The sequence below is a fragment of the Aspergillus fischeri genome, genomic scaffold (assembly GCF_000149645.3).
Source record: "Aspergillus fischeri NRRL 181 1099437636249 genomic scaffold, whole genome shotgun sequence".
NCBI lineage: Eukaryota > Fungi > Ascomycota > Eurotiomycetes > Eurotiales > Aspergillaceae > Aspergillus > Aspergillus fischeri.
In genome coordinates this window covers 210077-223152 of record NW_001509770.1, presented here as the reverse complement: position 1 = coordinate 223152, position 13076 = coordinate 210077, and the positions used below count along the sequence as shown (strand labels likewise).

General features: G+C 48.7%; 4 protein-coding genes across 4 annotated transcripts, besides 6 other annotated features; 1 reads left to right on the top strand and 3 right to left on the bottom strand.

The window, feature by feature from the left end:
- Positions 1 to 17: 17 nt before the first annotated feature.
- On the bottom strand, positions 18 to 1346 carry NFIA_008080 (uncharacterized protein; the record flags this gene model as incomplete). Its single annotated transcript, XM_001264027.1, has 1 exon — positions 18 to 1346. The coding sequence occupies one exon, from the start codon at positions 1344 to 1346 to the stop codon at positions 18 to 20; it is 1329 nt and encodes a 442-aa protein (XP_001264028.1).
- Positions 1347 to 2960: 1614 nt separating this feature from the next.
- Positions 2961 to 2984: a microsatellite.
- An 82-nt stretch (positions 2985 to 3066) lies between these two features.
- NFIA_008070 (uncharacterized protein) lies at positions 3067 to 3928 on the top strand (the record flags this gene model as incomplete). Its single annotated transcript, XM_001264026.1, has 2 exons — positions 3067 to 3149; positions 3217 to 3928. The coding sequence occupies 2 exons, from the start codon at positions 3067 to 3069 to the stop codon at positions 3926 to 3928; spliced, it is 795 nt and encodes a 264-aa protein (XP_001264027.1).
- Positions 3420 to 3460: a microsatellite.
- Positions 3530 to 3561: a microsatellite.
- A 2991-nt stretch (positions 3929 to 6919) lies between the features above and the next one.
- NFIA_008060 (uncharacterized protein) lies at positions 6920 to 7479 on the bottom strand (the record flags this gene model as incomplete). The annotated part of the gene is made up of 2 exons (XM_001264025.1): positions 6920 to 7226; positions 7292 to 7479. 2 exons carry the CDS (start codon positions 7477 to 7479, stop codon positions 6920 to 6922), a joined length of 495 nt encoding a protein of 164 aa, XP_001264026.1.
- A 101-nt stretch (positions 7480 to 7580) lies between these two features.
- Positions 7581 to 7607: a microsatellite.
- Positions 7584 to 7607: a microsatellite.
- Positions 7608 to 7686: 79 nt separating this feature from the next.
- On the bottom strand, positions 7687 to 8370 carry NFIA_008050 (uncharacterized protein; the record flags this gene model as incomplete). Its single annotated transcript, XM_001264024.1, has 1 exon — positions 7687 to 8370. One exon carries the CDS (start codon positions 8368 to 8370, stop codon positions 7687 to 7689), a length of 684 nt encoding a protein of 227 aa, XP_001264025.1.
- Positions 8371 to 10976: 2606 nt separating this feature from the next.
- Positions 10977 to 11858: a mobile genetic element.
- The last annotated feature ends 1218 nt before the right edge of the window (positions 11859 to 13076 follow it).

Genomic DNA, 13076 nt, shown 5'->3' with positions numbered 1-13076 from the left:
CGTACAGTGTCATCAAGTCATAAGCGTGGATCAATAGTATCACTCGAGTCCATCCAAGGCAGCTTGACAGTATCCAGGATAGACGGGCCGTCACCGAATCTGTCGCTTTTGATCACATCCTGGACAAATGACAGATCGCGTTCTTGAATTCCATCTGCACCAGGCCGTGGACCGTCAAACACACGCGCCAGAAACCGCAGAAATGCAGACAACGCAGCAACGATACAACTGCGCTCTTTGTGGTGGACACTGCGCATAACCTCGGCCAGCAGACCAGGCGCATAGTAGGGAACAATCGCCACCCCGTCGCCAATGCCAGCTACACTGAGCCCATCGACCAGGCGGCGTCTGGTAGGTCCTGGTAAGATCTGAAAAGCCGTCTGGAACATCTCAGCCGACTCTAGACTATCGCCTCGGCCCATGCAGAGCAGCCGGAGTAGCGTTCGTTCCTCGGCATTCTCAACAGATAGCAAAGCAAATCCCTTCTCGTGTAGAAGTTCCCCCCGATCCATCAGAATCCGGTCGTAGCATGCGCGCTCAGTCGGAATATTTCCTCGAATAAACTCTCCAACGACTTCAATAGTGCGCAGATAAGCCCGGCAGACCGACTCGGTCATCATTGCGCAGCCCCTCGCATCGCGATGGGCACCTGCGCCAGCGACATCGAGCAGTGTCACTATCGCTCGCATCTTGTAGCCGCCTTCATTCTCACCTATCGACCGTAGCACAGAAAGACTCGCCGGCACACACTCACCCTGCACCAACTGCGAGAGATTCAGCTTGCTTCCGATCTGCAGGCTCTGCATGATCGCTGCCCTGCCGCGGCTGGGGACACCAGCCAGCGCCGGGATGCGATCTCCTCGCGCAGCATGATAGACTAGCTCGGAATGGTTTGCTTCAGCTTCAGCCTCATCGGTCGTGGCTAGGGCAGAGTCTTTGCCGATATCGTCGATGAGGATCGCTACCAGTAACGCGTAGATGTCTGCTGGATTGTGCAAATTCCGGATAATCATCTCCCGCATGCGCTTGAACGTCTCCGGTGTTAATTTCCCTTCTGATTGACCACGTGTGAAAGACTCGTAGTCGTCTGCCAGAGTCCACTTGAGTGCCAGCATGCTGATCAGGGTGCGGTTGACCTCTGCGAAATCTGCGCCGTAGATCAGCGCCGACGGTGTTTTCCCCTCCAAGCAGCCCGGAGGCGTGCTGGCTCCAGATTCAACTGTAGCACTAGCATTTCGGAGATGAGAGAGCTCTGTTGGGAATGAAGATGCGAAACGATGAATGGCCTCGGTGTTTGACAAAGTTGGAAATTTCTCCCGCGCGATGACGTCCCGTAGCGTCGCCATTTGTGGGCGAGAAGGAGATTCAGGGCACCAGAGAAATCGTAAGGTTGACGAGACAGACGCTTTTATTCTTCTTAGCATTTCTGAATATTGCAAACGAGTATACCGGATCGTGACGTTTTAAGCAAGACTTGACCGTACCAAAGAATGCCTCGGGCTGCTGCACAGCCGCACTGCCTGATCACCAGCCACTTTGAGCCTCTTGAAAACATCAACTTCGTATTTCATGGGCGCTTAGTTTTTGGGTCTCAGCCTCCTTTTTGTTCACAGTCGGTGAGCATAGACATCGAGAATATTATGAGGAGAGGCTCTGTTGGGTTGTTTTGGCAGCGAGAGGCCAATGGATGCGGGGAGATATATTTCGGCGGGCGACATACTACTATCAGTATAGTACATGGTCACCGTTGCTGGGCTATCTGCCATCTCAATTTTTTGACCCTCAACCTACAAGGCTGACTCGGTAGTTTCAATGGATCCAGTACCAGTTCTTGCAATACCGTCTATTTCCTCTGTAATGCCCTGAAGGCGTTGTATGGCAGCCATAGAATGACCACTGGGTCAACAAAATGCCCAAACCATGCATCCTAGTTGCTTATTAGAGTCAGTAAAAGAAGTGAATATCTATGACATCATCTTTGTGGACCTTTCTCAAAGGATTGTTTACGAAAACAGGTTACTGAATGATATCTTGTTAGTCCTTTTCAGTGAATAGTAAGGGAGTATCATTTGTAGCATTGTAGATTTTCGTACTTGAGTTTCCTCCTGTCAACAACTCCTCCATCCCAATCTGCCCTCACATATCACGAGCAAATCTTGTACTGTACTAAGGTATGAGCAATCCCATAAACTCTATGGTACATACGGCATGAAAGTGAAAGATGGTTTGCTCATTGCCTTGTTGGAATATGAGGCAGAGAGAACCACATCATTACCTTATTTATCGTCAACCCTACATAACATATACCATGGTAGAGTGTGATCTGATTCTGTGGTTAAACGCACTCATGAAAGTTGAGGTACAAGACATAAAGCAAGACAATCTAGCGTATTCAAAATTAGTTCCAGTTTTTGTATGCTTTTTGACATCTTTACTATATAAGCAATTAATAACTATATTATATGAGTATTGGATATCGACTGGTTGCTGGCGTAAGGTAGTTCTGTCATAGGTTTTGATACGAAAATACACCTCGACAACGACAGTAACCACTATAGTTAGAAATCATTATCACCACCGCTCATTCAACCACAGAGATATCGAATGGAAACTTTAGATACAGATTAATGTAATGATGATTATCATATACTTCTATAGAATATTAGTTTTGTACAACCATGTTAGGCACTGGGCAATAGACAGATGCATGAGCTCAGACAAACTGAGATTTAAAAATAGTTGCTGATAAACTAAACCACAAAAACACACCCGACACTTCAATTTTCACCTAACACTACCTACTTTGGTTCCGATCAATGGCTGAGAGGGAAGCGGAAGACGTCATGATTTGTTGTAGACTACATGCAACATGTACCTACTTTGTATACCTTCCTCCAGATCACTCAACTGGCCAAGCCATCTACTCTTTGTCGTTGAGGATTAAGTTCATCTACAGACTATACCTTTCTTCAATACCTTTCTTCCTCAGTTGTGCCGAGAGAGGTCGCTAATTACTCCTATGTGAAATAACCTCATCTGAGTCGGGGCATTCATATTAACACCACCATGGAGACTATCTTGATAATATTATATGCTATACCTGGAGGCCTGCTAGGCTTTCTTATATACATCCTCATCAATGCGGAAAGGTATGTAGAAGTTTATGAGAAGTATATTAAATATATTACTGTGATGACAAGTAACTCATGTTTATAGGGCCTCTGGAAGATGGACGTGTCAATGTCGACACTGTCAACATCAAAATCCGGGCCAGACAGACAGCGAAGTCACAAATCCCCTGATCTTGAAAGCTGAGAGCTTTGAGTCTGGCACGAGCTACTTGAGTCCATATCCGAATGTCTGCCAGGACTGCAGCGAAATCCCAGAGCCTCCACCCGTGACGGATCCCCTTATAGTTGACTACTACTACGACTACTACTGCCACTACTACGACTGCCACCATCCAACTAACAGCCAGCGCGACAGCGAAGCCCCAAAACCTCCACCTGTGACAGATCCCCATATAGTTTACTACTGTTACTACTACTTCTCCTACTACTATCGTTATCACTATGCGAATGACTGCCAGACTGCCAGTGAAATCACAAATGCTCCGTCCTCGACGACTGAGAGCTCTAGGCATCGCATCAGCCGTTGGAGGCCTAAAAATAAGAGGCGTGCGCTTTCCAGCCGTATCCAAGGCACGGTGGCTTCTACCTCAACAGCTGCAGTATCCTCAAATTCCCCAGCGCGAGGAAAACAGCAAATAAACATAGGTCGTGCCAGGGCCTCTAACTTGAAATCGGTCTACATGACGAGTTGGGCATCGAGGATACCTCGGCCGATTAACAGGGACAGGCTGCACTGCGGGTCACGGCCTAAGAAGGTGACCTTTGGGGAAATCCGAGTGATTCAGTTTTACAAATAGACATCCCACATTTCATATAATGTGGCATGAGTTTGAATTATATTACGACCAGCGACATTGCTTCCATATTGTCCATGTCTTCCACACATTGTCTGGCAGAGCTTTCGAGATTGCTCTTGGACTTGCAAATTATCATTCAGCTCTTGTTGAAACTGCAGTTCTATTATTCTACGTGTTTATATTCGTTTTATACTCATGTCGATTTCTATCGAAATGGCCTAATTGCTAGTCGGTCCATCTATGAAAGCCGACACCGTCGAGATCAACAATCGACAAGTGCTTTGCTTTTGCTGAATTGATTTATGTATTTTGATAAACTGCCAAACTCATAGGGCAGTGAACAAGTGCGCAATATCACCTTCTATTCCTACCATGTTCTAGCAAGCCAACAATAGATACTAGCGACACGCAGACAGAATAAACCCGACAGAGACATAAGACATGTAGTCCTGTCTCCTCGTCCGTTGTTGTGGATGCCACTCCACCGTCGCCGTCGCTTTGTTCCTCGTCGAAAAGGTCTAGAGAATATGATGACTTCTGGCGCGTCTGGATCATTTCGCGGATGATAGGGAGAATTCCTCCGTCTTAATTAGTCGTTCCCGTCTTTGCTCTGGGTTGTTTCACTTTTTCGCCTATAATGATGATATCCTTATCTATTTTTCTCGGCTACGTAATCGGACATGGTGTGTTGAAACGAATTGGGTCCGACTCGATTAGTGCTGCCACATCTTACCCTTGCGATGTTGCCATTACTACCTAACAGTGTACCTAATGTTGGCCACGGAATCTACGCCGTCTGGGTGGAGGGTCTTATCAGCGGCCCGTCCCGACCCGATAGGGATGGCTGATTGGGGCAGAGGCAGTTTATTAGAAAGATACTAGGACAACATCAACTTGCTTCATCTGCTAACCCGAAAGGGATTTCCATTATTTTATGACTGGCATGAAAGATCTGTGATGGGTGTATCAGCTCTCAATTCATCGGCAAGCTCAGTTCAGTCACCATAACGTGAATACCATGTTGTCTGCAACTTCATGAAAACCAGCATCCTCGTCCGGCTGATCGCCGGGAACCGAGGCCTCACCCAGGCCCCACAACACCAAGTCCACCTTTTTGTACATCAACTTGCAGCGGAATGCCTAGGTATGCCCGATATAATCTAGAAATAGTATTTTCAGCGTCCGACACCCGGCAGAATCCCTCGGTCAACAAGCAAATGCAGGCATTCCTCAATTGAAACGACCACCAAAAAATGAAAAGCACTGAAATGCCACATTTGCAGATTCAGACAGATTAGCAGAGACAGGCGCAGTGTCCTGCAACATAGTCATGCTACGACTCATACTAGACTGATAGGAGCTGGTGCTTGAACACCAGGAAGAGGTTGTTGTCTGTTGGCAGGGTAATTAAGGGCTCCTGCTACACAGTGTTAAAGTAGATTATTAGGCACCACAGAACCTAGATAAAAATCTCCAAGCTACCATTCAAAGGTAGGTATTACAACACATGAACAAGCAGGTTCTGATTGCCTTAAGGGATTAAGAGATCTAAAGGTATTCAGTTACGCAGAAGAGGGTCAATCCCTAGAGGATCTCACTAAGCCAGCCAGCAGACATGAGGAAACTAGATCACAGGATCTTTAGGGCTGTACTTTAACATCACTCCTACACAGGGTTTTCTCAGTCCCATCTTCTAACATCAGTTTAGGGGTCTGGAACAGAACATACTACAAGATTCTAGAGAGGGTTATGTGGTCCAGGGCATTAAGGCTGCTAAGGAGATAGATATATCTATTTAGACCCTTCATATATCATGCAGAGTGTTAAACTTAGCATCTATAGTTTTAATAGCCACTCGTGATGTAATGATAAGGGTGCTAGACTCTGTGACAGCTTTCATCAGATCTTGCAGGATATTAACCAGTGGTGTAAGGGAGCTCCTACAGATACAGAGAGTCCTCAATTAATCTCTTAATAGCTGTGAGGAGATACTAATATTAGATTCAAGGATTGCATGGTGCCTGCAGTAAGGAAGAGGAGTACTTAGAGCAGGGCTAGCTAAGTAATTTCTTAGTGCAACCACTAGATGCTTATTTAGTTAGAGTTAAGTGGACAACAGGAGGTGATGGTATGGTTTCAGACTAGACTAGTCAGCAGTGTCCACTAATTATACCATGAGAAGCTCATACAGTGATGGAAATATAGATTCATTGAGTCAACCACTTGCAGGGCCGAGGCAGAGAAGAAATCCAGGCATGGCTTAGATATGCTTTTAGAAACCACACCACCAACATATTCGCATCCTGGTTGTGAGCTCCCTGCAGACGGTCTGACTGGGAATTGTCATTCTCTCCTGCGAGGAATCCCAGCATATATTCCCAAGAAATCCCGGTGTCTTCCGTGAACAAGACGCGGGGATGATTCGATCGCTTCCAATGGCTCAGTCTATCAATCGACGCTTGTTTCCCTTCATGCAGTTCATGGTCGAGTCTGATTGGCGTACGGGCATGCCCAGTTCACGGCGTCGGATCTCCTCTTCTGGATTTTTTGTATCGAAGGGATATCATCGCAGGGCTATAAATGCCACCCCCTGGTTCGTCAGCTGGTTAACACAGATGATGTGTCGTCTGGATCTGGTCAAATGGGACAAGGCGAGGGACACGCTATAGGGTGTTCTGCTGTACTGATCAACGGGGGGAGAGGCGCGGAGAATCTGTGGAATGAGGTGCTCCTGGTGGAGACTTGTAAGATTTCGAATTTCTTGATCGGAAAACCGACGTTCCAGGTCCTCATGTTATGATGCTCTGAGAAGAGAGCCACTGGTTTTCTCGGAAGAGTTGCACAACATCACTGTTCTCATGGTGCGCAGTTTGGGTTCCTGCTAAAAACAACGTCAGAGGAAAGTGATCATGAGTCAAAGCACCCAACAGACAAAGTCAAATACCGTATCACCGCTTTTCTTCTATATTTTTCTTTTCTTCTTTTGCCCGCCTACCCACCGGGGGCTCGAAGCCCCCCCAAAAGAAGAACGCCGGCACCCCTGCCCACGATCCCGGCCGCCGTGACTACTCCATTCATATCGCCGATTCCCCCTCCAGTGTCGGGCTGGCTCGTCCGCGAGGCTCCTGGGGTCGAATTTGTCTGACCGGGAGGTGCAGACTGGCCTCGGCCCTGCCCATTGTCGCCACGTCCGGCTTGGTTTTCAACATCTGGCTCCGGGGCATCGGCCTTGGCGTCCTGCACGAGCATCCCGGCCATTGGAGGATTGCCAGCAACCCTTTCCATAGCCACGTCAAGGCTGTCTTCAACCTGTTTGTCATTAGCCGAGACCTTCGCCAAAGATCATAAGGATTGATCGCTTACCATTCAAGATCCGCGGGAGGATCCCAATGGAAGATGGGGCGCTGCCAATCCCTGACAAAGGATCTCAACCGGTTGCCGACCTCGTCAGCAACCGGGTCGAGGACCCTCCCAGCAGCCTTACAAACGAACCAGGCTACGAAGAACGCCGGGACGATCCAAGCATACTGGTACTCTACGAGAGCCGGCATGCTTAAAAATGGAAATAAAAAATTGAATGTGTAAAAGTATAAAAAAGCGAGTGTTGATGGTCGATATAGAGGTAAGCGAATGTATGATAACAGTAAAAAACAGAAGAGAAGAAAAGAGAAGAAAAGAGCATCTTGATAGCGGCACGAAGCTACATATTCTGTTCAACGCAAGCTTAAGCCAGGTGAGGAAGGCGCTCCCAAAAAGACTCAAAACATACCCTCATCAGGTGCTGGAGGAAGGTGCGGATGAGGAGGTCGACGACGGCCACTCCTGATACAACAAGCACACTCCTCGGTACAATGTCCATACACCCTGTGAACTTCCTCCCCGTCGTCGGAAGAACGCAGATATGTCAGTAGAGGTTTCTTGCAGCAGCCACATGTCTGCCCACAGCAGCCTCCAAGATCCGCGCATTTCTCCTGGTCCCACACCCAAGCATACAGCCGGCCATGGCGGTCTTTGTGTGCACGGAGCAGCTGCAGCTTCTCCAATTCATATTCACGTTTCCACGATTCCTGCATCTCACGCAATGCGGCTGCATTCTTCCAGTAGTCGACCATGAGCCCTCGAACAGCCTTTTGGAAGTCTTCTCGCTGCGTCTGGGTAATATAACCCGGTGGGCGCTTCTCCGTGACGGCTGGATCCTCCTCGTCTCCCAGTAATTGCATCAAGCGATGTCGCCGCTGGAGTATGGCGAAACCGCGTGCCTCTTGATGCAGAAAGGGGTTGACCTGCTTGTTTTGCACATTGATCTGCTGCTGCGTTCCTCGCGATCTTTGTTCCTCGTACCACCAGTCGGTCTTCCAGCTCCTGTAGGCCGATTTGAATTTCTTTTCGCACTTGGGTGTTTCCTCCTCCCCGTCCTTCTTGTTCCTGCGAAACAAAAACATCTTTCTTTGTGCGCAGCTTTAATTGATTGTCAGAGGAAAACTACGTACAAGATTTGGCAGCTGTTTGGTGTTCTGTCCATAGGTAGTATGAGGTCAGAATGAGTCGTGCATTTCATTGTTGAGACCATTCCTTTTTGGATTCCGACATTCAGACTTGAGATAGCTTACTTCGATGTTATCAGATTCTTGACATATACATCACAGAAATAAACAAGACACTACGGTGTGCCCGAAGTGCATGCGTCAACATTTCATTCTCGATGGAGTACGCCAATTCCAAGGCCACTTGGCTAAGCCCTTAGTCGCATTTATTCTTCTATCCCCTTCCTTGTCATTGTCCTTGTCCTCCTTGTCTTCATCCTCGATGTTGTCATCGTCGTTGACGTTGGAAAAGGGGGCAGTGGTGCCCGCTGGCACGCGCGCACACCTGCAGCCAGGGCAGTGGCCGGTACCACTATAACAAGTATCAGTTAGTAACTGTCCATATCCTGGACATAGCCATGCAGTCGGTATGACTTACCCCTGCATGTTGTGCATTATCGCCCTTACAACAGGTGTGCACGGAAGCGCCACAGGCAGAACACAGAGACACAGAATGGCGACGGCAGTGCCGTCGAGGGCGAACTGCACACGAATGTGATTGGATTCTTGATCGTCGTCCATTTTTACATTGATCTGATTGGTAATGGTAGAAAAAGCCTAAAAGCGTATGGTATGAAGTATTCTTCGACGAATTGGGAGGAAGACGTGGTGGATGGGGATGTTACGGAGGAAACTCGAGTACGACAATCTGCAATGCATAATGCTATGAGCAATCCTCTAAACGCTATATATTCACTGAAAGAGGAAGGAACAAGACTTCATTAATTACCTGTTTTAGTAAACAGTTGTTTGAGAAATCCATGGGTATAAGAAGTTCGTGATGGTGATGTCACAAGTATCACTACATAGCACCATGAGGCCTACCCCACGGAGTGCTGCGTACTCACTGTCTTGTCTTCTATCGCAAAGCTCATCTGGACGGGGAGATCTGCGGTCACTACCACTATCTAGCTTCCAGTGCTTCCAACTTCCGTAGCGGTCCTATCTGCATCATGAGGTCCGCGGCAAGCGCGCAGGCATTGTTCGGAAACCTGCATTTAGTACTATCTAAGCTGAACGCACCGTCAGTGAACTGCCTACTCTTAATCATATTCGGGACGAACGACAGGTCGCTCACTTGAATTCCTTGCGACTCCTGTGAACCAACCCGATTGTACCTAAGCCTTCATTGGCGTTTTGACCACGAATCGAATAAATTCCGTCGTGGCATTTTCAAAAAGTTACGGCATGATTCATGATTTTGTCAATATCGCCGAGAGATATACGGACAGATGGAAAATTGTCATGCTATCGGAAGCTACCAGGGAGACAAGTAAGGGAACGGAATTTGCACACAGAAAACATAATAAACAGCGAACACGGAGGTTAAAATCAAGCAGACAGAAATGTGAGATGCTCGAATCTGGACTGGAAACATAACTCGAGAAAGCAGACATGCAGAGCAGAACAAATGGAATCCACCCCTTTCCGCAGAGTGTCTCAGGTAAGGCTTTCTTAGGGTCATTGTGACACCCCCTCCCCTTCCCTGCCGCGCTTTGGACTCGAGAAGAGAGGCCCTCGTCCAAGAAGGTGTAATAAAACAACATTTTCATTGTACTATGTACATGAGGCAACACAGGTCTGTGCGACTAGCGCACCCTCCCGGCTATCCGGCCCATGTGCCTGGCGCCGAAGCGCGAAAAACAAAAGAAAATCAAGAAGAACGTTACTGGCGCTCGGCCGTGGGCAGAAGATCTCCTTTCTTGCCGTCCCAACCGTCAGCGGGCGCCGAATCGCGGCGGTCAGGGCTGCGGCCACTTCGGTGGCGTAGGCCCTGGACAATGTGCAGGCTTGAGGACCCTGCAGTCCGGAACCCACTGCCACTACCCGTGCTCGGCTTGCTGCTTGTTGAGCCCCTTTTGTCGGGGGCCGGGCTCATGGCCTCTTTGCCCCCGGCCCGGCCCTGGTGCCATGCGTGGCGCGGGGGAAGGGTGTCGGCGGTGTTGGAGGGAGGAGGAGGGTTGCCGGCGGCCGGGTTGTTGGCAGAGCCAACACAATTGCAAGGCTTGATGTTATAGTAGTAGTAGTTGTTGTTGGTAACGGGGCACTGTAGCACACACGAGTTAGTTACTGTCCTTGTTCATCCTATGACACAGTCAAGATGATCAGTATTTGAACTTACCCGCACCCTAAATGCCTGGACGTCCCCGCCATCATCCCCCGTGTTCAGGTAGTCCCGTCTCCGGGATACCGTCACATCTCTGTCTAGGTCCTTCGAAGGGCAGATTGTCGTTCTCCCATGGGCGGTTGGCCGGCCCCGGTGGCAGTGGGTTTGGAGGACGCGCCGGAGGAGGCGGTGCCAAAAAAAAAAAAAAAGAAAGACGAAAGGAGAACATTCTTTTTTCTTTTTTTGATAGAGGAAAATTTTTTAAAAAAAAATCTCTAGAGACATTAGCACCTACACCATGTGTCCTGGGTCTGTCCTGGGGACAGTCTCACCCCCTTCTTTAGTGCTGGCAAGCTGGATTTATCCGCTGCCACGAATTCAAGAACTTCTGGATCGAGCAGGTCAAGCCAAGCATCCATCAAAGCTTGATCTCCTCTCTGGATACTGGCAATTGCGAATAGGTGAATCATTGATTCCGAAGACAGCTTTTAATACATCATTCAGCAAGTTCGAATTCTTAGCAATGCCTTTTGGACTGTGTAACACACCTGCAACATTCCAGACAATGATGAATGGTATTATGCAAGATCTCGACTTCGTGGTAGTATACCTCAACAATATCCTGATCTTCTCGGACTCAGATGAAGAACATGAAAGACATGTTCGGAAGGTACTCAATCAACTTCGAGAACATCAGTTATATGTGAAACTCTCTAAATGCATGTTTGCTAAGAGGGAATTGGAATTTTGTGGTCACATCATCAGCAATGGATTTGTTTGACCAATGCCCGCAAAGCTCAAGGTCATAAAGACATGGCCGAAGCCAACAAATATTCATGAAGTTCAACAATTCTTGGGGTTAGCTACGTACTATCGCTGATTTGTACATTAATTCGCAAGAATCACTTCTCCTCTTCATGAACTCTTGAAGGAATCGGATGCTTTGCTTCATAAGAAGAAGTTTCAACCTATAGTCTGGAATGCTTGATGTCAGCAAGCATTCATCACACTAAAGAATGCCATGGTTAACGCGCCTGTTCTTAAAATCGCTGATCCATCGTTACCATATTGGATTGAGACCGATGCCTCCGAATGGACTTTTGGCAAAGTACTCATGCAGCAAGACGAAAAGGGACAATGGCATCCTGTTGCATTTGATGGACAAAAGCTTAACAATGCTGAAAAGAACTACCCCACACATGAGAAGGAACTTCTTGCGATTAAGGAAGCGCTTCGACGATGTTCCGACTCTAGGGCAGCGATTTTGTTGTCCACGAACTTCCCAAAGCGGATAAATCGGAGCGGATTAGACGGAGACGACCCAGGTCCTCGAAGTCGACCATCGACACAGGCCAGGGAAGAACTTCCCCGTCTAGGGGGTTACGACGACGCTTCTTTGACGGAGTTGAACCGAAAGACGGGGTTTCGCGGGGGCGTTTCCATAGGAACCCTTTCCCTTTATCGATCACGGACGAAGAACCTTCGACAACGGAGGGCTTAACAGCGGAAGAACGACGACTGATGCGACCTATACCAGCCTCGACTGAGGGAGTACGTGCAGTGACGCTGGCAGAAGGAGGTGCGGTGGATTTGTGGGGGGTACGGGAAGCTCCGGATACGTTCGACTGTTCTTCGATGGGGTCGTCGACAACCTCCTCCACTTGGGGGAGAATATCTCGCAAAGCGGGACCACTACCAAGAGCCTGCAGTAGTCCCCCGGCCTGAAGAATTGTGCTACACGAATAAGCCAAAAGAAAGGAGAATCGATGGGGTAGGAACTTACACGTCGTCGTCGGAATTCCACCCTTGTGTACGACTCAAATAGTAATCGCATTTGGCCGATTTGCCCTGGCTGAGCCAGCCCTTAGTTCTGATCTGCTTATGGCCGCCCCGCCGTAGCGATTAAAGACTGGCTTCTTTGGCTGGCGACCCTGTGTGGGTGGTGAGGAGGAGGACGTCCCGCCTGTGGTGTGGGATGAGGTACCCCTTGCGGCTTAATAGTGCGCTCTGCCACATGGCCCTATGCCTTGGGATCCTTGATGGCGTCCTCGAGGTGCTGCGAGCAGAGGGCCGAAGGGGCGAAGCCGGAGGTGATGGGCTCTTAGGCGGCTTTTTGCCCGCTGAATGATGCGGGGAAATTTGCCCCGGGATAGCCGGGGAGTCTTGGGGGGCGAGGAGAGTCTACCGCAGAAGCCGCACCACTTGACCGAGCGGAGCACTTAAACTGCTCCTCGTCGAGCAGAGGATGAGAGGGCCTGTTTCAAGGCGTACTTCCATGTTCCTGTCGTTGCCTTGTCCCAAGCATACACCACCCCTTAGACGCCGAGGTCGGTCTTCACATTCGGAAATGTCATTTCGTGCAGTTCTTGGTGCAGATGGTTAGGTGTTCTTGATGTGATGAATGATGGGTGTCTAGGCGTGGCTGGAGATCCGCACACGATTCCCGAGAGGACAAGAA